Source organism: Lepidochelys olivacea, assembly GCF_965140295.1.
Source record: "Lepidochelys olivacea isolate rLepOli2 genome assembly, chromosome: 1".
NCBI classification, from domain to species: Eukaryota; Metazoa; Chordata; order Testudines; family Cheloniidae; genus Lepidochelys; species Lepidochelys olivacea.
Genome location: NC_140411.1, coordinates 287,067,870 through 287,088,416, shown reverse-complemented (window position 1 = coordinate 287,088,416; position 20,547 = coordinate 287,067,870). Strand labels below are relative to the sequence as shown.

At 41.2% G+C, this 20,547-nt stretch overlaps 1 protein-coding gene across 2 annotated transcripts in view; it reads left to right on the top strand.

Annotated features, from left to right (window-relative positions):
• Positions 1-231: 231 nt before the first annotated feature.
• The window catches only part of LGR5 (leucine rich repeat containing G protein-coupled receptor 5), a 127,431-nt gene continuing 107,115 nt past the window's right edge, over positions 232-20,547 (top strand). For both annotated transcript variants that reach the window (XM_084636860.1, XM_084636859.1), the window contains exon 1: positions 232-675. In XM_084636860.1, the coding sequence (XP_084492986.1) occupies positions 458-675 (218 nt within the window). In that variant the 5' untranslated portion in view covers positions 232-457. The remainder of the gene's footprint in view (positions 676-20,547) is intronic.

Here is a 20,547-nt window from a genome sequence, read left to right as displayed (position 1 = left end):
CTCTGTGCACCGCCTGCCGCGCTCCACAGGCAGCACGCGCGGCAGGTAGGGGCCAAGAACGCCCCCCTCCCCCTGCCCCTCCCCCTCCTGGAACTCCCAGAGGCGCTGGCAGGCCCCAGGAGCGCGGCCGCGGGCAAAGCTTGGGCGGCGTCAGTGGGCGCGCGGGGCAGGCTGCGGCTCTTTAAAACAGCGTGTAAACTGAGATGCTGCTCCAGAGCGCAGCGCGCCGGCGGCAGCTCGGGCTCCAGCAGCTCGCGCTCCAGGCCAGGCTCCGGCTGCAAGAGCAGCAGCAGCAGCTCCCCGCGCCGGGGCAGGCGCCTTCCTTGCAGCGGCAGCAGCAGCTGGGGCTGCGGCAGCTTCGTTCCCAGGCTCCGGTTGAGCCGGGGGGTGAAAACAGCGCCCTACAGGACAGCGGTGCAGAGCCCAGCGGCTACCAGCGCCACCGCCCGCTGGCACCATGGACACCTCCTGCCCGCCCAGCGCGCTGCTCCTGCTCTGCTTGCTCGGGCTGCCTGGGGCTAGCAGCGGGGGGTTGGCGAGCCCCGCCGGGAGGCGGCAGAGGGGCTGCCCGGCTCTGTGCCAGTGTGAGCAGGACGGGATGCTCCTCAGGGCGGACTGCTCCGACCGGGGGCTCACAGCGGTGCCCACCAACCTCAGCCTCTTCACCTCCTACCTGTAAGTGGCCGCCCCCGCTGTGGGGACCGCGGGGGGTGGGGACCGGCAGCTGGCGCTCGGCCCCTGGCTGCAAGGGTGGGGAGCGAGGCACCGCCGGGGAGCTGCCTGCGAGGTGGGCGCTCAGCCTAGCGGAGGCCGATGGCGCACCTGGGGAGGCGGCGGAGAGCGGCTCCGCGCCAGCGGCTCCCTCGGGAGAGCGCTGTGAAAGCCCAGCTGTGCCTGCCCTCCCTGCGCTAACCCGAGCCTGCTGACAGCCGCCTCCATAGGCGATGCTCCCGATCACTATCTTGCTCCAGGGCTGAATAGTTGGAATCCATTTCCACAGCCACCACTTCAGTTCGTTCCTAAGCGCCTTTTAATCAAGAAATTGGTTATAAAGCGTTTAGAGACGTCGGTCTGCCCTAGCGTTACCCAAACCAGACCGGCTGATTTACTTACAGGATTGCTATATGATGTGCCATTTATTGGGTAATTAAAAGTGAGGCAACAGCAAAACCTGGATTAGAGCTACACGGACGTTAACTTTACCTTTGCCGTCCCGGGACAAGGCTTTGAAGTGCTGCCGATTTAATCTTTAACTGATCTGTCGAGGGTTTTGAAAGGTAATAAAATAAAGCAGCGAGAGCGGGTAAAATGCAGCGCTAACATTCAAATACAGCGCTGCTGTTTTCTGTCATTCAGAACAAATAAATCCGTCACCCAGAACATGCGGAGGAAACAGTAGTTTAAACGTGTTCCTGATCCAACTAGCCCTGTGCTGAAACAGGTGGTTGGAAGTACAAGAGCTGTTCATATGTCAGATAATTATTACTTTATGTCAGATCCTCTAGCCCTGCCCTGGTCTTTATGACAAGAGATACTCGCGTGATTTGAACATTTCAACTGAGTCTCTATTTAACTGCTTGCAGATAAATCAAAGACTGTACACTTGCTATTGTATGTGTTGAGTTGTGTTGGGCTTGAGGATAGGAGTTGGTACAAGGGGAAAATTTTGAACGAAAAAACCGTGATTTTATTTTTATTTATTTATGTTTGGTCACTGATTTGCTTGTCTTGATTTTTGTGTTTTGAATCGATTAGTACAAGGCACTAATTTTACTGACTATAAATTGTCTTCATTTCTGAGTATGTACTTTTACAGAGGAGTCCAAGTTCTCTGCATCTGGATACAGTATATCTGATGCTGAATGTGTTTATCCATACTTTTTTTATTCCTGTTGACATACTCCTTACCATAAAGATGCTTTGATGGGATTACCAATCCAAACTTCAAGTGGTGTGGGGGGGGGGGAGGGGGAGGAACCATTCTGAATTAATTTTCCCCTTCACCTATGGGCGTGAAACTTGGTAACACAAACAAGGTAAGAGATGCTGTGTGAATAATAAACATATATTGAGAGGGAGCTAAATTGAGTGAAAATAAAGCTTTGATAAAAGAAACAAAATGGTTTGTTTGAAAAGAAGAATATGCATATGCATATTAAATGTATGTTGTGCAGAGCTCTGGCTATAGTTTAAATTTGGTGATGTAGTCTCAAGTAATGGTAAAACAGATTTTGTTCAATTATTGTGTTTCCGAAATTTAACTTGACAGGAATACACAAGTTTCTAAAATTGCTCTGACATTGAAATAATTTAAAAATGTGAACATTACTATTTTCTACCAGCTGAGGCTTGTTAGCCTTCTAGAGTGTTGTTCACTACATCAGTTAAGTTGCCTCATATTAAGATTCTTATTTATTAAGATCATTACTTATTATGACCATTTCATTTTAGTTTATTGTACTATTTAGAGTAAATTTAGACTTTTCAGAGTGAATTGCCATATTTTAAGAAGCAAGGATAATTGTTAATGAATGACAGTTTATACTCTATAATAAAACAGAACTTTTCATATACACAATACAATATTGAATAAGGGTATAGTCTTGAAGCCAAATGGAATTTTGCCATTGACTTCAAAAGGAGCAGGCTGGGGCTCGAAGTATAAGAGAGAAACAGCTTTTGATGCTTACTGTGTGCTTTGAAGAGTCATAATTGGAGTAACTATTCTGAATGTAGTAAAGACAGAAATAAAATACTTAGCTTGATGGGATAAATGCTAAAACTGGGAAAAGTGTCCCATTTCTTGAGGGCCTGTTTCTTAACTAATTTGTGAAAAAGGAAAGCATAGCTGAGCATGATGATGTTAATGCTGGTACTGTGGACTGCTGCTGTTTTTTTAAAAAAAAAATCCTTCTCATGCTTTGTGTGTATAAAAAGATCTTCTACACTTTCCACAGTATGCATCCAATGAAGTGAGCTGTAGCTCAGGAAAGCTTATGCTCAAATAAATTGGTTAGTCTCTAAGGTGCCACAAGTACTCCTTTTCTTTTTGCGAATACAGACTAACACGGCTGTTACTCTGAAACCTTCTACTGATCTGTTTCTCGAAAATGGTGCTACCCCTCTAAAATTCCTCGTGTCTTGCAGGAAGGGTCTCCTAGGGTTTTTTCATTAATTCACTGTTATTTAATGGAATACGTCCTGAAGGGTAGAAAATACCGTGCAGGAAAGGAGGAATTTTAAAGGACCAAGACAATTTATATGCATTATTCCAGTAGTCCTGTAGAAAGTCATTAATGAGACTGTTTAAAAAGTGTGACACTAGTTCTTACCATTTGTTCAGGACTATCATCATTTGATTGATAAAACATTGCCTAATTATGCAGTGGAGTACCTCCGGCCCTGTGTAAACAAAGAACTGTCATGTCTCATTTTCTTTATGTGGATAAGCAATGACAAATTTTAAAACATGCATATTTGCTACAAAAGTGTTTTTCATTTGATAGTTGCCAGCCAGATTTTATGTTTCATAGTTCTTTTGCTGAAAAACAGAGATGTTTACTCTCACTAATTACAATAATTCTTCCCCCAAAACATGCTGATTGCTTGAGTCCAAACCCTTACACTAACTCCCCTCCTATGAAACCTGTGTTATTATTAGATCCTTTCCTATACGTATTTGACCTGGTAATAGACATAATCAGGAGTACTATCCACTGTAAGTTTTTATTTTGTCATATTTCCACCCCCTTATCTTATCTGAATAGTTTACCAGATGAAGAAAAAGAGATAGTGACTTCCTGATGAGAATCAGAAATTAGAAAATGGAAATTAAAAATGGACAGAAAGAGGTTGTTCAGGTATCCTGAACTTTGTATTTTGAGATACAGGAGATGAGTTTGTTGTAGTGACTGAAAGCCGTGCACACTGTGCTATGGTGCTATTGCTGTATAGCTAATGAAGTCTACAGAAGGACCCAGCTACAGAATTCAACATTTCCCACTTACATAGCAATTCTCCCCTCCCTTATAAAAATAATCTTTTTGATGTTGTTCAAAGTTGTGTATTTGATATCACATGCTATTTGATTTTTTTAAGTTCAACTTATATTTTTCATACTTAAACCTACATAATCTGCTAAATGCATGTACACAATTCCTATTGATGTTAATGTGAATTCCATGTGTTGATAGAGGGCAGCATAGGGACTTCAGTTGCAAGTTAAGAATATGTCACTTTCTTATCAATGTACTACAGTGAACACTAAAGCAAACACACTACAGCGAACACTGTAGTATACTGTACTACAGCGAACACTAAGAGCCAGGATCTGTAAGTCCTTCACAGGTGGAACTCCCATTAAGCCTCATACCATTACTGTGAGCTAGTGAAGTATTATCCCGAATTTTTGCAATGAAAAGGAAAGCCAAGGCAGAAAGTGGTTTGCCCAACGTCACGATGAAAGTTTGTGAAAGAGCCAAGAACTGAAGCCAGAACTCCCGATTCCCAATTCTATGTTTTAATCATGCAACCACCCATCATCTCCAAAATAACTGATAATCTAAAAAATAAAATCTGGCCAACTTCAAAGTTTAAGAATTGGTTTATTAACACGCTAACTGAAGAACTGCTTTTTAAACTTATGTGATACCATTTTAAGTTATAACTATAAGAAGTTATATGTTCTTGGTAATCTATCTCCACAGCGGGAAAGGTAAAATTATTACAAGTGGCAATTCTACCCAAGGAGCACAAATCCTGCATTTCTTGCACACCTAAACTGTCAGTCAATTCAGTGGAGAGGTGTGAGTGCAAGAGAAATGCAGGCACAGGCCTTTTACTGTTTTCATAATCTTGTATTTTAGATATAGATAGTATGATGATTTGTTTTTGATCCTTTATGATTTGCTTCATAAATTCATTTATTAAGTTTTATTTGCATCAAATTAAGATTTAACTCTGAGTAAATTATAAATTTGTCTAGGCATATGTCAATTAGAAGTTTGATTTGCCTAGTGTTTCACAGAAGTGCCGTCTGACATTAAGGCAAACTAGTTTTGAAATTAAGAAAAAAATTATTTGTGCTGGTAAAATAGATGAAAAACAGATCAAAAAATCTTTTCAGTGGTTACAACATCTCATTTAAACAAATTCTGATATCCTTCTTTCATTTCCCACAACAATATATTCAATATGTGCTATTAAGGACATGGAAAATTTCCAAGGACTGAATTTGGAATATTTTGAAGTTTAAAAATACTGAAATCTTTAAAAAGTAGTAGAATTATGTTCCCAGAAACAAACTGAACTGCTGAGACATTTACAAAAAAGGGCTATGGTAATATTTATTAAAAGAATACACAAAACCTAAAACCCCTTCCTCCCACTATGATCCTTGAATAAGCTTACACATTTTTCTGTTTATCTTTTTTCCCCACCCTATGATACAAACTCAGTCCTGTGTGCCTCATGGTCTGAGATAAATTGAAATCACTTCCAGGATATCAAGGAGATCAAATAGCAGACTAGCGTCTCAGGCAAGAGCAAGCCTTTATAAGTCTTCTTGCAACCTCCAGATCAGTTGACAATGTGCAGGTGTGGTGCGGCTAGTAAAATACCTGCTTATCTTCAGGAAATACTTGTTTACAGATTTCAAACATGCTAAACAATTCTTGCTGTCCTCGAACTGAAATAAAATAAATGGCTACTATATGATTTAAACTGACAATTGGAAAGTTGGCCCAGAAAGGTGGCTAATATAATTTCACTGTTTCAATAGACTGAGGACCAGATTCTAGAGTTACTCTGGATTTACAGCAGTGAAATCAGGATTAGAATCTAGCCCTAAATACCTACTCTGAAAAGAAAATTGTTCAGATTCTTTTCCCCTATGTAAATTTTGCTCATGACATTTATATGTACATATATATAAACTAGAAGTGTGTACAAACTGGAATTTTTCACAGTGTATTTTAAATCACAAATGTTTTATATTTCTTAATAGGAATTTTTTTAGTATTAAAATATAAACAGGTAGATCATAATTGCATTCTTCATGTTTACAGAAGGATGAGTATGAAAATCAATAAAATACAAATTAAAGCTTCTTTTAAAAAGTGACTCACTCTTACTGGCTGGGAACACAGTACTAAAGAATGAGTCTTTACACTGCTTTCTAAAGAGCCTTGTGCTACTCTGAGAGGAAAAAAAAGGCACTCACACACACAACCTCCCTTCTTTGTAGCATAAGGAAATTATACATAAGTTGACAGGAAAAAGGAAACTCTCTTTAAGCTGCTGGAATATAAGGAGCTGGCAGGGTGAAGGCACCTTCAGTTTGGTTTGGTATCTGAAGTGCAGAGGACAATTGGCCTGGCAGAGGGAGCCCGACTCCAGCTGAGAACGCGTGCACTGGGCTGACCTTCCTAGTCAGCATGCCAGCTAAGATTAGACTTTCTTCAAGTGTTCCCTTGTTAACCCAGTCTTTTCTCTAATGTCATTTGTCTTTCAAATGCTTAAAACCGCTACCCAATTTTGCAGCCAAAATGCTTTCTTTTTTACTTGTCTATTCTCCAAAAAGAATTCTTCATTCACATGCACTGCTTTCTGAATTCTTTACAGATCATTTACATACAACTTAAGGTTGTTTGTTTCCTTCCAGTGGGTCAGATTCTTCTCAGTTACATTACTGCAAATATGGAGTTGCTCCTTTGGCTCAGACTAATGTAACTGAGAGCAGAATTTGGTGCAATGTTTTAGGCATATCAAATTGATTAATCATAGCCTTCAACTATAGAAGAAATACTCTAGCTCCTTCAAAATGAAGGGACATCTTCAAAACATTCTTATCCCCTCTTAGAGGATTAACATTAAATGTTCTGTACAGTTTACGTACAAGGCAGGAGTAACCTCTGTGCAGTTCCACTAGGCAGGCAGTAGGAGGATAAGGCCCGTAGGGTTTAGAACAGAAATAAATGCACCCTTTGTCAAAGGGGCCTAACATTATTTATGAATCAGGATGATAACCACAGACAAAAGACACCTATCCTAGTCTCTGTTTTTCCTTGACAATTATTTTTAAACTCAACCAAAGAAAGACAAAACCAGCAGCAACTTCCACATATGTGACAGTAGCTAATTAGAGCTCCCAGCAAAGGAAAAAAATAAAGAAAAATACCCCACCTTCCTTAAATACCACTCTCAAGCAACATCTCCCTTCCCAAAAGCCCAATAAAAAGAAGGGCAACAAACCTGGACTATTTTGGACCAGAGAGCAAGGAACGATTTCCAAAGCAATGGGGCTCTCATGGAAAATGCCCTGCCACAATCCCCTTTCCTTTTATATTAAGAAAGCTTCAGCTTGAGCACATCCACTGGTTGCAGCAGTGACCGTCTGGCACAGAGAGAGGGGCAATCTCTCAAGCAGTCAGGTCCTAGGCCAGTTAGAGCTTTGTAGGTCAAAACTGACACCTGGAACTCCACCCAGAGATGAACAGGCAGCCAATACAGATCACAGAGTATTGGTATAATATGCACACAGTTAGATACTCATTTAAGAAGTGATTTGGCACCTTCTGCATCAGCTTCCAAATGAATTTAAGAAGAAGCCCCAGATATAGTATGTTATGGTAATCTAATTGTGAGATGACAAAGGCAAATATCAGAGCACTGTGTTCCATATTGTAAAGAAAATTTTCAATCTCCTGGCTACACACCACTTAAAAATGAAAGGGTCATACTGAAAACTAAGTAGTCTCACTGCTCTTAAATTGCAACTCTGAGTAACAAATGGCTGGCAAACCCTCTATCAGAGGGTGGGTATAATTGCCTCCAAATCTCCCAATTGCTTTCCCCCACCACCCTGCTCTCTCTCTCACCCTCCTGCCATGTTTGCCTGGGAGGACCACTCTTAGTTCTGCTGTTAACCAAGAGATCCTTTCTTGGCCTGCATGACCTCTCTGAAATCCCCCTTGGCTAGTTGTCAGAGAGGAACACTGGCACTGGACTGGAGGAGAAAGCAGTAAGGGAACACTGAGCATTTGTAGCACCTCTCTGAATGTCACCCCTAGGGCCTGGCTTCCACTTACATCCATTATAAAGCCACCTCAGAAGGGAACCTTCTACATCATGAGAAAGTTGTATAACTTCTGTATAACATTTGTATAACTTCTGCAAGCAAGTGGGCCATGAAACTCCTGATGGTTCCGCATTATGGAGGAATCAGGGTCTAAACTTTGGCCCCTACTATTTAATCCCTTAATGAGTATTGGAGCAGACTGCGGCACCACCTGTCTCTGCTCCCTTTGTGCTGTTCAGACACTGCAAAGGAGTTTGAAACCACCCTCAAGTAGCCAGTGGATTTAGAATCAGCATAACTAGCTCTTACACCTCTCTCCCTGCAGTCCCTGGCGCAGGGAGCATTTCGGAAGTGGGAGGGGCATGGAGATAGGCCAGAAGTACCACCCAGCAGGACCTGAGTGGCAGAACCTGACAACCTGATGATTGGGCAATACCAGTACTTAAACTAGGAAGCCATGAAGGAGAGCTGTCTGAGCAATAACCTGGCCTGCCTTCCTCTGCTTCAGATCCTACTTGTGAGAGAGCCTAGACTCTGGCTTCTGACCCTGGTTTATCCTTGACTTTGCTATTCAATTGCTCTCTGTAACCTGGTGCACAACCTTCATCTCCTAGTAACCTGATTGACACCTGACTCTTGGTTCACCCTCTGACCTGCCTTAGACTCGGCTGACTCCCAACTCCTGCTCCAACCGCTAGGTCTGACCACCTTCGTCCTGGTTGTGACACCACACCCCTTGTGCATCGTGGAGGCACCTGTTGCACTGGCTCTGAAACAGTTGCAGCAGCAGGAGGATTTGGGAGCAGACCAATGGAGGGGTGCAGATCCAGTGGCTGGGAATGCCTTTGTAGGGGGTACTGAGGGATGTGGCCTCAGTTCCAGCATTAAACCAAGAAACTTGTGAATTCCGACACCTGGAGAGTTCCCCACATGCCGCCCAATTACTCTGAATTTCACCTAGAATAAGCATATGTGGTTACACAAAGGTCAACAGAGAAATCAAAAGTGTGTTATGGGGAGAGAAAAGACATGTGTCTTGGAAGGAGGACTATATGGTGCTGCACTGGAGTAAACTGGCTTGCAGTGGTGTAGCTTACCCTGGCTTCAAATTCTTAGGGTAAGCAGTGATGCAAATCGTAGTTTTTTATGCCATTAGTTCTGTGTGTCTACAGTGCATGGTGTTGGCATACAGTGATGTTGGTGTAGCCTCAACAGTAACATCAGTATGGCTCCCTTGCTGGCTGGTAGGCCCCAGTGTAGACAAGGCCTGCATTTTGTGGAAGAGGGAAGAGTGGACATTTGCAGTATTGCTGTTGGTTGTTTATGAATGAGGCAGGAAGGACTATGAAAAGGGAAATTTTGATCAATACACAGGGCTCAAATTGTATCATTTTAGGCCCAGCCCTGAATAGAGGATAATGCAAAACTACATCACCCCAAGAGTAGTATGTGAAGGGATTGTGAGCACCTCAGGGTGCATGGCCTTACCTCATCTGTGCCCTTTTTGGAGTAATATGCATCCCTGAATGCAAGGATTTCTGTTGTCTCTGGCCAGTGCATGGGATATACTTGCACCCTCCATCCTGGGCACAAGCCAGAGGAAAAACTGGACCCTAACTGAATAAATTCTTGAAGAAACATAAAACATTTCTCGTAAAGAAGAACAGGGGCAGGCATAGTCATTTCTAGAACAAGATTAAAACTTGTTTGAATTCAAAAGTTGAGTAAAGAATTTTTAATTGGCTAGAGAACGCTAATATGAGGACTAAGTGTGTGTTTAAAATTTTGTAACTGGAAAAATTTCATGGTTTATGTCAGGGTTCCTTCCCCACTCTGAACTCTAGGGTACAGATGTGGGACCCGCATGAAAGACCCCCTATGTTTATTCTTACCAGCTTAGGTTAAAAACTTCCCCAAGGTACAAACTTTGCCTTGTCCTTGAACAGTATGCTGCCACCACCAAGCGTTTTAAACATAGAACAGGGAAAGAGCCCACTTGGAGATGTCTTTCCCCAAAATATCCCCCCAAACCCTACACCCCCTTTCCTGGGGAAGGCTTGATAATCCAATCCTCACCAATTTGTACAGACCCAAACCCTTGGCTCTTTAGAACAATGAAAAATCAATCAGGTTCTTAAAAGAATAATTTTAATTAAAGAAAAGGTAAAAGAATCACCTCTGTAAAATCAGGATGGAAAATACTTTACAGGGTATTAAAGATGGTTACCCTTCCCTTTATATTTATGACAGTTTGTTTGGATGAAATATTTAAAGTAAATCTTTAGAGGGAGTGGATAAAAAAGACATCATATCTTAGAAATGTAAAGCTGAAAGGGACCTCGAGAAGTCATCAAGTCCAGCCCTCTGCACTGTGGCAGGACAAAATAAACCTAGGGTGATCCCTGATAGGTGTTTGTCTAGGCTGTCCTTAAAAACCTCCAGTGATGGGGATACCATAATCTCCCTTGGACGCCAGTTCCAGAGCTTAACTACCGTTATAGTTAGAAAGTTTTACCTAATATCTAACCTAAATCTCCCTTGCTGCAGATTAAGCCCATTACTTCTTGTCCTACCTTCAATGGACATGGAGAACAATTGATCACCATCCTCTTTTTAACAGCCCCTTAACATATCTGAAGACCTATCAGGTCCCCCCTCAATCTTATTTTCTCAAGACTAAACATGCCCAGAGTTTTTAACCTTTCCTTATAAGTCATATTTTCTAAACCTTTTATAATTTTTTTGCTTTCCTCTGGACAGTATCCAGTTCGTCCACATCTTTCCTAAAATGTGGTGCCCAGAACTGGATACGGAACTCCATCTGATGCCTCACCCGTGCCGAGTAGAATGGGACAATTACCCCCACCCCATGTCTTACATACAACACTCCTGTCACTACACCCCAGAATGAGGTTAGCTTTTGACAAATCCATGCTGACTCTTCCTTATAACCCCATTATCCACTGAGTGCTTACATATTGATTATGTTCCTTATCTTTCTAGGAATCAAAGTTAAGCTGACTGGTCTATAATTCCCTACGTCTTATTTGTTCCCCTTTTTAAAGATAAATGGCATGTTTGCCCTTCTCTTGTCCTCTGGAACCTCACCCATCCTCCAAGAGTTCTTAAAGATAATTGCTAACAGTTCCAAGATTGCTTCAGCTTGTTCCTTAAGTACCCTAGGATGAATTTCATCAGGCCCTGCCAACTTGAATACATCTAACTTGTCTAAATATTCTTTAATTTGTACTTTCCCTATTTTGGTTTGCATTCCTTCCCCCTTCTTGTTAATATTGACTGTGCTGAGTATCTGGCTGGCATTAACCTTTTTAGTAAAAAGTGAAGCAAAATAGGCATTAAACACCTCAGCTTTCTTGATGTCATCAGTTATTAGCTTTTGTCCCCTGCTAAGTAGGGGACCTACACTTTTCTTCATCTTTCTTTTGTTCCTAATGCATTTAAGAACCTCTTCTTATTGCCTTTTATTTTCCTCACTAGGTGTAACTGATTTTGCGCCTTAGTCTGTCTGATTTTGTTCCTACATGCTTATGCTATTCTTTTGTGCTCCATACTTCCATTTTTTGTAGGATTCCTTTTTGATTTTCAGGTTGTTAAAGAGCTCCCAGTGGAGCCATATTTGCCTCTTACTATTATTCCTATCTTTCCTAGAGCCAGATTCATTCCTGTGTGTAATTCCATGGAATTCAGTGGAGTTATACCAGGTCAGACTTTTTTCCTTTGTTCTATGCTTCTACTAAAGGAACTAACTTTGTGTGCAAAATTGGTATTGCTAAAAAATAAAGACAAAAAAGCTCACAACAATAAGTACAGTCTATGTACAGCCCTGGAATATTGAATGACAGAAAAACTTTAAAACACAATATAAAAAATTAAGTTAGTACTTTTGCTACTTTATAGAGTAAAATGTGCCATTAAAGAGGGAATAAGTTACTTATCTGTTGTTCCTGTGCAGAGTATATGGTTTTCTGAGGCAAGACAAAAGTCAGATTCATTCTTGAGAAGATCTTAAACATACAGCCAAGTATCAGTCTTCTGTCCTTAGGCTGTTTGTGTCAGGATGCAGACTTCTGCCTAAAAACAGTTGTGCTGTATCACCACAAATGTTTGTGGCCATCTATGCAGATAATTAGGTAACTGAAGGCAGATGGGACTTGGTTTTGTATTTGAAGGTGACTTTTTCTTGGTGGCGTTAACAAAAAATTCAGCAGGTTTTTATGGATGACACTTAAATGCCCTTGTGATAGTATCATAAACTGATGTATTGAGCCCAATAGAATTATCAGAGTCACATTTCTTCACACATTAGTGGCTCACCTGTCTTGCCTTGCAGGGCAGTCTATAGAAAATCTGTGTCAAATCATGTAAACTTGGAGTTATATGTAGTCTGTTTTCTCCATTTATTGTTGATTGACAATATAGCATCTTATGGTCATGTTTTTCTGTGTCTCTGCATGTCTGGCCATAGGGTACTGCTACAAGAGCATCAAATTTCACAAGGATTTTGTAATATTGAGATTCACTGGTTGGTATTATGCACAATGTCGTATCTCTACATGAGAAACAAAACAGATAGTACAACACTTCATGCTCTTAACATGCTGTTGCTTTTATCAGAACAGATTAAACTATGATAACTGATTAAGAGCCAGTTTAGCTTCCAGTGAAATGAAGAGCAAAACTCCATTGACTTTATTCATGGAGGGTCAGACTCTTGATACATCACAATTAGTTTTATTGCAAAGGTTGTTGTTGGGCCATTGTGTGCCTATTCTAGGGGAAATGATTCATTCTTTATCCAAACAACACCATCTGCTGAGTACACAAACAGATCTGGTAAATGGGTAATTGCTTAAGTACATGATGACAGTAATTATAAATAATATTCATTAGCAGTTTTGACTATTTCAGAATATACAGCTCCTGCATTAAAAGTGTTCAGAATTTTAAACGACGGCATTAAGAGGTGTGTGTGTGTGTGTACAAAACATAAGTTAATATAGATTAAACCAGTTAAAGTAAACATTCTGTGTATTGTCAGGTGACAATAGGATTTTGATAAATGAGGTATCTGTTATATGTGGAAAACACAAGAGAATAATAACAAGGGCTTATAGAGGAAAAAACCTCTTTCCCAGCAAAGCATCATGTCTCCATTCCTTCATCTTATAAGAGCACTCTTTACATCAGTTACATGGAATATATCTTTTAGCTATAACAGAGTGAAACCAAGTTACAATTATGTACAGAATATGCCTCATCCATCTACCCCTCCTTTGAGGATAGCATAATGTGGTATTGTGTGGGATTCCACTAGCTGCATTTGTCAAATTAACATTTGTTTCCAGACCGAACTGCTGACCTTAGTGCTCCTCTATGTCAGCAAGACTATCACAGGGAATGATAACAATAGATGCCTACATGCCTTCAACCAATGCTGTTTAATATGAATCCTTAAAACAGAATGGTCTGACAAAGTAACTCCCTATACTTGTATACTGTCTAACTCGGTGAGCAGCTGCCAGCCTATTAGAATCATAGAAGGTTAGGGTTGGAAGGGACCTCAGGAGGTCATCTAGTCCAACCCCCTGCTTAAAGCAGGACCAATCCCCAATTTTTGCCCCAGATCCCTAAATGGCCCCCTCAAGGATTGAACTCACAACCCTGGGTTTAGCAGGCCAATGCTCAAACCACTGAGCTATCCCTCCCCCAATTAGTCAAACTAAGTTCTTCAAACAGTATGACAGCCAAACTCCTGAATCCATCCATTCACATGCAATTAGAGCAGACACATTGCTACTGTCCACGGGCTGGAAATTACCTGGAGTGCACCCCAGGAATACATGGCTCAAGATCATGTAAGCTGACCTGAAAGAAACAGCTCAAGGCAGCACCAGGTGTGGAGGATGACATGGAACAAAGGGTCCAGGAAATTCTCTTTTATGCTCCATGGCATCGTTACTGATGAAGATGAATGTGAGGTGGAGTTTCTCAAGAGAGTTACAGGGAGAGACTTTGGCATTTCACACTGCTAAAATGGTTTTGCAGTGTTGATCAGACCATGATATTCTTGAATAAATATTTTAACTGTGTAATATAATAAACATGTGCTTTTCTCTTTTAGTTTAAAAAAAACTGAAATTTACAACATTTTATAGCATAGCCATTCATATACTAAGGAAGGCACCAATTAATTTTTTGATTATATTCCAAGATTGATCTCAGCATGGAGATGCGAACATTGGAGGAAAAAATACAACATTCACTAAGTACTTTTTCCAGTCTTGCTTTGGTGTACAACATAAAATGCATCCGATTAGTTAATGCAACAACACAAATAAAATCAGGGTTTTTATTTCTGATAACTAATAAACTATATAGGTTGCAGTCTGCACCTGTTTCAGACTGCACTAAATCTAATAATGGTGCATAACTTTGTTCTTGCAAGATCTGAAAACCGTAGCATCTAATTATCAAACCAGGTAAATGGAATATGGATCTGATAGTACTGAATTACGTTGTCCAAAACTGTAAGGACCAGGGATGCACCAAGCTGCAGTGACATAATATTTTAGTTTGAAACTGAAAAATAATAGAATTAAATTCAGGACAGACAAAAAAAACATCCGTGAGAGTACAGCATAATATCTGAAAAGGCTGAGTGACATGGACCTGCAATTTTCACAAGAATGATGATGAAACAAAATTCATCTACTGTATGCACAAATTTTGAGATGACTATCTGCGAGGTCTTAGATGAAACTGCTTGATATTCTGAAATTGGTATGAGATTGTGAAATATCCAAAGAACACTTTGGAGGAAAGGAAATTGGTATGAAAAAAACCATATGTGTAACTAAGTTAAAAGATACACAATCAAAAGCAACAATTCCCAAAGGAACATGGGGCCAAATTCTGTGCAGTGCCTAACATGCAAGTTAGGGCATCAGGAGGGCAAAGGTGTCTTTTAGCCATTTGAAACTCCCAGATTCTGGGCTGCTTCACAAGCCAGAACAGGACCTGAGAAAGTCAAAGCAGCCACTGGGCCTCCCCATGGTTTCCTATGGGCTGTTCCACTGCTCAGAACCATCGAGCAGAGCACACTCTAGCCATTCAGGAGGGAGGGAATGTCATTCCAACCTCTTTATGACCCCTTGAAACCACAAGAGTGGCATATAGGACCCAGAATCTGGGCCACAGTGTCAGCTGTGCCCTTGTGTAGGCTGAGCAGCCCTGGGGAGGAGAGGGTACACTGTTCAAAGGGCGGTGGAGAACCGCTCATTCATTGGAGGCTTTTGCAAGACATAATGCCACGACAAACTCCGAGGAAAGCTTGTTAAGATGGGGTCTCCATACACTGTTATTTATCTTTGGGTTACTGTCACACCCATCCCCATAATATCTAAATACTGTATCTGTTAACCAGGTGCAGCCGGTACTCCTACTACTACTACAGGCCTGGCAGTGTACATTTATCTTTTGAACAGAACCATCCAGTTAATATGTTTATCCCACAATCCCAAAATGTGTCCAAAGTCTTTCCAAGTAATGAAAGTCCCAAATGTTTTCTGCCCAGCTGCCAAAACTCCAGCTTCCCCTGTTAACTTTCCTGATGCAATTTTATATTGTCAATCCAAAAATGTGATATATAGGGACCAATGGATTTTAATGCACGAACCTCTACTTCCTGAGCAAAAAGACCTACCTCTTTCACCCAAGGCTGTAGCAGGCTCATAAACCTCTATGTGGCCTAGCCACCACCAGATGGAGACAGAGTGTCACACCATGCTGGCCTGAGTAGTACATAAATTCAGGGGCAGAGTAAAATTAATTTAATATGACAATATTTATTTTCATATTCAGTAAAAACCTCAGTTCTTGAATATACCTGAAGCTGCTGCAGAATTTCTAGTCTGTTGCAGCACCAAAGCGGCCTTGACCATAGATGGCATGATACATCTAATAAACACAATGTAACATGGCAGGGCTTCTCCCCAGCCTACAGAAGCCCCTCTGTCATGCCAACAAATTCTTTTAGGCACTTTTATTTTTCAGCAGAGGTAAAACGAACAACATTTCTTCAGCTCACCCTAAACTATAATCCCCAGGGAATTTTATACCTTCACTTCTCAGGCTCTCACTGACTCCCCTTTGAGGGGACTCCGGGTGTCTCCTTCTCTAGGCCAAGGTACCGTCTTTTAAAGCTCATTAGGGACAGCTGATGTGGCACAAGTACACTGACCCTGCTCCTTCTTAAATGGCAGTTTCAAAGTAGGATTTAAACAAAGGGACCATCAACTTGAACTAGATGAAGCTTCCAGATGCATGGAGAGACCGCCTCCACATGACAGTTGAAGACATAAAAGACTCTTGGAAGCTCAACAGCTGAGGTCTTTCAATGTAAGAACTGATAAGAGCCAATTATTTAAACTGTAGTGATGGTCATATATATTATTTATATTGTAGTTATAATCATTAAAATTATGAAATTTGAAAAGAGCAAAAGTAATGAAGGATTTTTTATTATTATTTTTTAGTGTCTGAATTTTTCAATATGACTTTATAAAAGTAAATCTTATAAGTAAGTTTATGGATATATTTTTTTCTTCAGAAACTGTTCAACCCAGATTTTTAAATCTATTTAGATGCCTGCATTCAAAGGGAGTTAGACATCTAGGTGCCTAGTGGGATTTTCAAAAGCACCTATTTGCATCTTTGGGCACCTAAATACCTTTACAAATATGGCTCGTCATACTTATTCTGTCCAAGCAGTTAAAGTAGCAAATAGAAATGTTATGTTGGGAAACTGAATAGTTTTCTAGGCATGGCAAGTTATCATTCCAGACTTAAAAAGGAGTTTTCAAGTTTAAGTAAATCTTTACAGGCATTGACAAGACAAGGTGCTAAATGTATTTGGATATGTGTCTTTCAGAAGACTTTTTCAAGACCTCAAATCTGAATTAGAAGACTCTTCCACTATCTCATATTATGCCCTACTCCAAAATCATTATGTAGTCTGGTTAGCTTCGGTACCATTTTAAGAGATGAGATGAAGAATGGAGATCAGAAGATCATTTCCTATGCAAGTCACAATCTGTGAGATACAGAAAATATAATTGCAAGATGGGGAAAAGATTCTGAAGTTGCCTGACCCTATGAACAATTTTTCTTTTTCTTTTTTCTTTTTTGTTTTTAAGCACATCAAATAAAATTGTGATTGACAGTCACTTTTGAAATCAGAAAACCTACATAACTGCAAAGATTGAAAGACTGGGGTTAAGACTGCAAGTTCCCAGATGGTGCAAAGACATGGTAATAACTGATGATACCAGCTGACTGACTACATTTCTTAACATCTACTTCAAAACACTGACTGGTTCTACAATAGTGTTCCTAATTCAACAAACTCACAAACTGGGAAGAATTATTAGGGGAAGCAAAAGTGGATGGGAATCTGGGAGGCAGTGACCATGAGTTGGTCAAGTTCAGGATCCTGACACAGGGAAGAAAGGTTAGCAGCAGAATACGGACCCTGGACTTCAGGAAAGCAGACTTTGACTCCCTCAGGGAACTGATGGGTAGGATCCCCTGGGGGAATAACATGAGGGGGAAAGGAATCCAGGAGAGCTGGCTGTATTTCAAAGAATCCCTATTGAGATTACAGGGACAAACCATCCCGATGTGTCGAAAGAATAGTAAACATGGCAGGCGACCAGCTTGGCTTAACAGTGAAATCCTTGCAGATCTTAAACATAAAAAAGAAGCTTACAAGAAGTGGAAGATTGGACAAATTACCAGGGAAGAGTATAAAAATGTTGCTCGGGCATGTAGGAATGAAATCAGGAGGGCCAAATCGCACCTGGAGCTGCAGCTAGCAAGAGATGTTAAGAGTAACAAGAAGGGTTTCTTCAGGTATGTTGGCAACAAGAAGAAAGCCAAGGAAAGTGTGGGCCCCTTACTGAATGAGGGAGGCAACCTAGTGACAGAAGATGTGGAAAAAGCTAATGTACTCATTGTTTTTCCGCCTCTGTCTTCGCGAACAAGGTCAGCTCCCAGACTGCTGCGCTGGGCAACACAGCATGGGGAGTAGGTGGCCAGCCCTCTGTGGAGAAAGAAGTGGTTAGGGATTATTTAGAAAAGCTGGACATGCACAAGTCCATTCGGCCAGATGCGTTGCATCCGAGAGTGCTAAAGGAGTTGGCGGCTGTGATTGCAGAGCCATTGGCCATTATCTTTGAAAACTCATGGCGATTGGGGGAAGTCCCGGATGACTGGAAAAAGGCTAATGTAGTGCCCATCTTTAAAAAAGGGTAGAAGAAGGATCCTGGGAACTACAGGCCAGTCAGCCTCACCTCAGTCCCCGGAAAAATCATGGAGCAGGTCCTCAAGGAATCAATCCTGAAGCACTTACACGAGAGGAAAGTGATCAGGAACAGTCAGCATGGATTCACCAAGGGAAGGTCATGCCTGACTAATCTAATCGCCTTCTATGATGAGATTACCGGTTCTGTGGATGAAGGGAAAGCAGTGGATGTATTGTTTCTTGACTTTAGCAAAGCTTTTGACACGGTCTCCCACAGTATTCTTGTCAGCAGGTTAAAGAAGTATGGGCTGGATGAATGCACTATAAGGTGGGTAGAAAGTTGGCTAGATTGTCGGGCTCAATGGGTAGTGATCAATGGCTCCATGTCTAGATGGCAGCCGGTATCAAGTGGAGTGCCCCAAGGGTCGGTCCTGGGGCCGGTTTTGTTCAATATCTTCATAAACGATCTGGAGGATGGTGTGGATTGCACTCTCAGCAAATTTGCGGATGATACTAAACTAGGAGGAGTGGTAGATACGGTGGCAGGCAGGGATAGGATACAGAGGGACCTAGACAAATTGGATGATTGGGCCAAAAGAAATCTGATGAGGTTCAACAAGGATAAGTGCAGAGTCCTGCACTTAGGACGGAAGAATCCAATGCACCGCTACATACTAGGGACCGAATGGCTAGGCAGCAGTTCTGCGGAAAAGGACCTAGGGGTTATAGTGGACGAGAAGCTGGATATGAGTCAACAGTGTGCCCTTGTTGCCAAGAAGACCAATGGCATTTTGGGCTGTATATGTAGGGGCATAGCCAGCAGATCGAGGGACGTGATCGTTCCCCTCTAGTCAACATTGGTGAGGCCTCATCTGGAGTACTGTGTCCAGTTTTGGGCCCCACACCACAAGAAGGATGTGGAAAAATTGGAGAGAGTCCAGCGAAGGGCAACAAAACTGATTAGGGGTCTGGAACACATGACTTATGAGGAGAGGCTGAGGGAACTGGGATTGTTTAGTCTGCAGAAGAGAAGAATGAGGGGGGATTTGATAGCTGCTTTTCAACTACCTGAGAGGTGGTTCCAAAGAGAATGGTTCTAGACTATTCTCAATGGTAGAAGATGACAGGACAAGGAGTAATGGTCTCAAGTTGCAGTGGGGAAGGTTTAGGTTGGATATTAGAAAAACTTTTTCACTAGGAGGGTGGTGAAACACTGGAATGCGTTACCTAGGGAGGTGGTAGAATCTCCTTCCTTAGAAGTTTTTAAGGTCAGGCTTGACAAAGCCCTGGCTGGGATGATTTAATTGGGGATTGGTCCTGCTTCGAGCAGGGGGTTGGACTAGATGACCTCCTGAGGTCCCTTCCAACTCTGATATTCTATGATTCTATGATGTTAAAGCATCCATGTAACTGGAAACTAAATTTCCTGAAACAACATTACAGGGCCAAATTCTGTTCTCCTTTACAGAGGTATAAATTCAGAGCAATAGATTTACTACCAGGGTAACTGAGAGCAGAATTTAATGGATACAGGTATTCCTGAAAATGGTTGTACTCCTGTTGCTATTCTTAAATTACCAGACCTTCTAAGTGTCATCAGATCTAAAGAGCGTAGCAGTTATTAGCGATCCTCCCAAAACTCTCAATGAATAGTTGTACATTTTTATTGAACTAATTACCTGTAATATATATGAGATGGGTTTCATGTATATAGTCAAAATGAGAAATATCTTACCTGCTTTGTTTCTAATAATAATTTCACTGTAATAAGATCATTGTTCAAGAGACTATATAGATTTTAAATATGCTCACCTGTTTTAGGTGAAATGTTCATCTTTAACATTTTGTTGAAAAGAACAATATATTTTGGAACTATACATGCATACTTTACCATTAAGATGATAGTCCCATTAGTCTTCTGTAAATAAGTGCATGGGTAAGATGTTGATTGCTCTTTGAGAAGGAAGAGAGAGAGATAGCAAACAGCTTGTAGTGTAGCTTCATATGGAAACTAGTTCTGCAAAAGAAGTTTGATAAGTTTAACAGTAAGGGGTTTTTTTTGTTTATTGTAGAATCTGTCTCCTCACTGCTTTAAATATATCTGGTTCTCTTGCTAAGAATGGAGATGCAACATATTAACTCTTGGTTT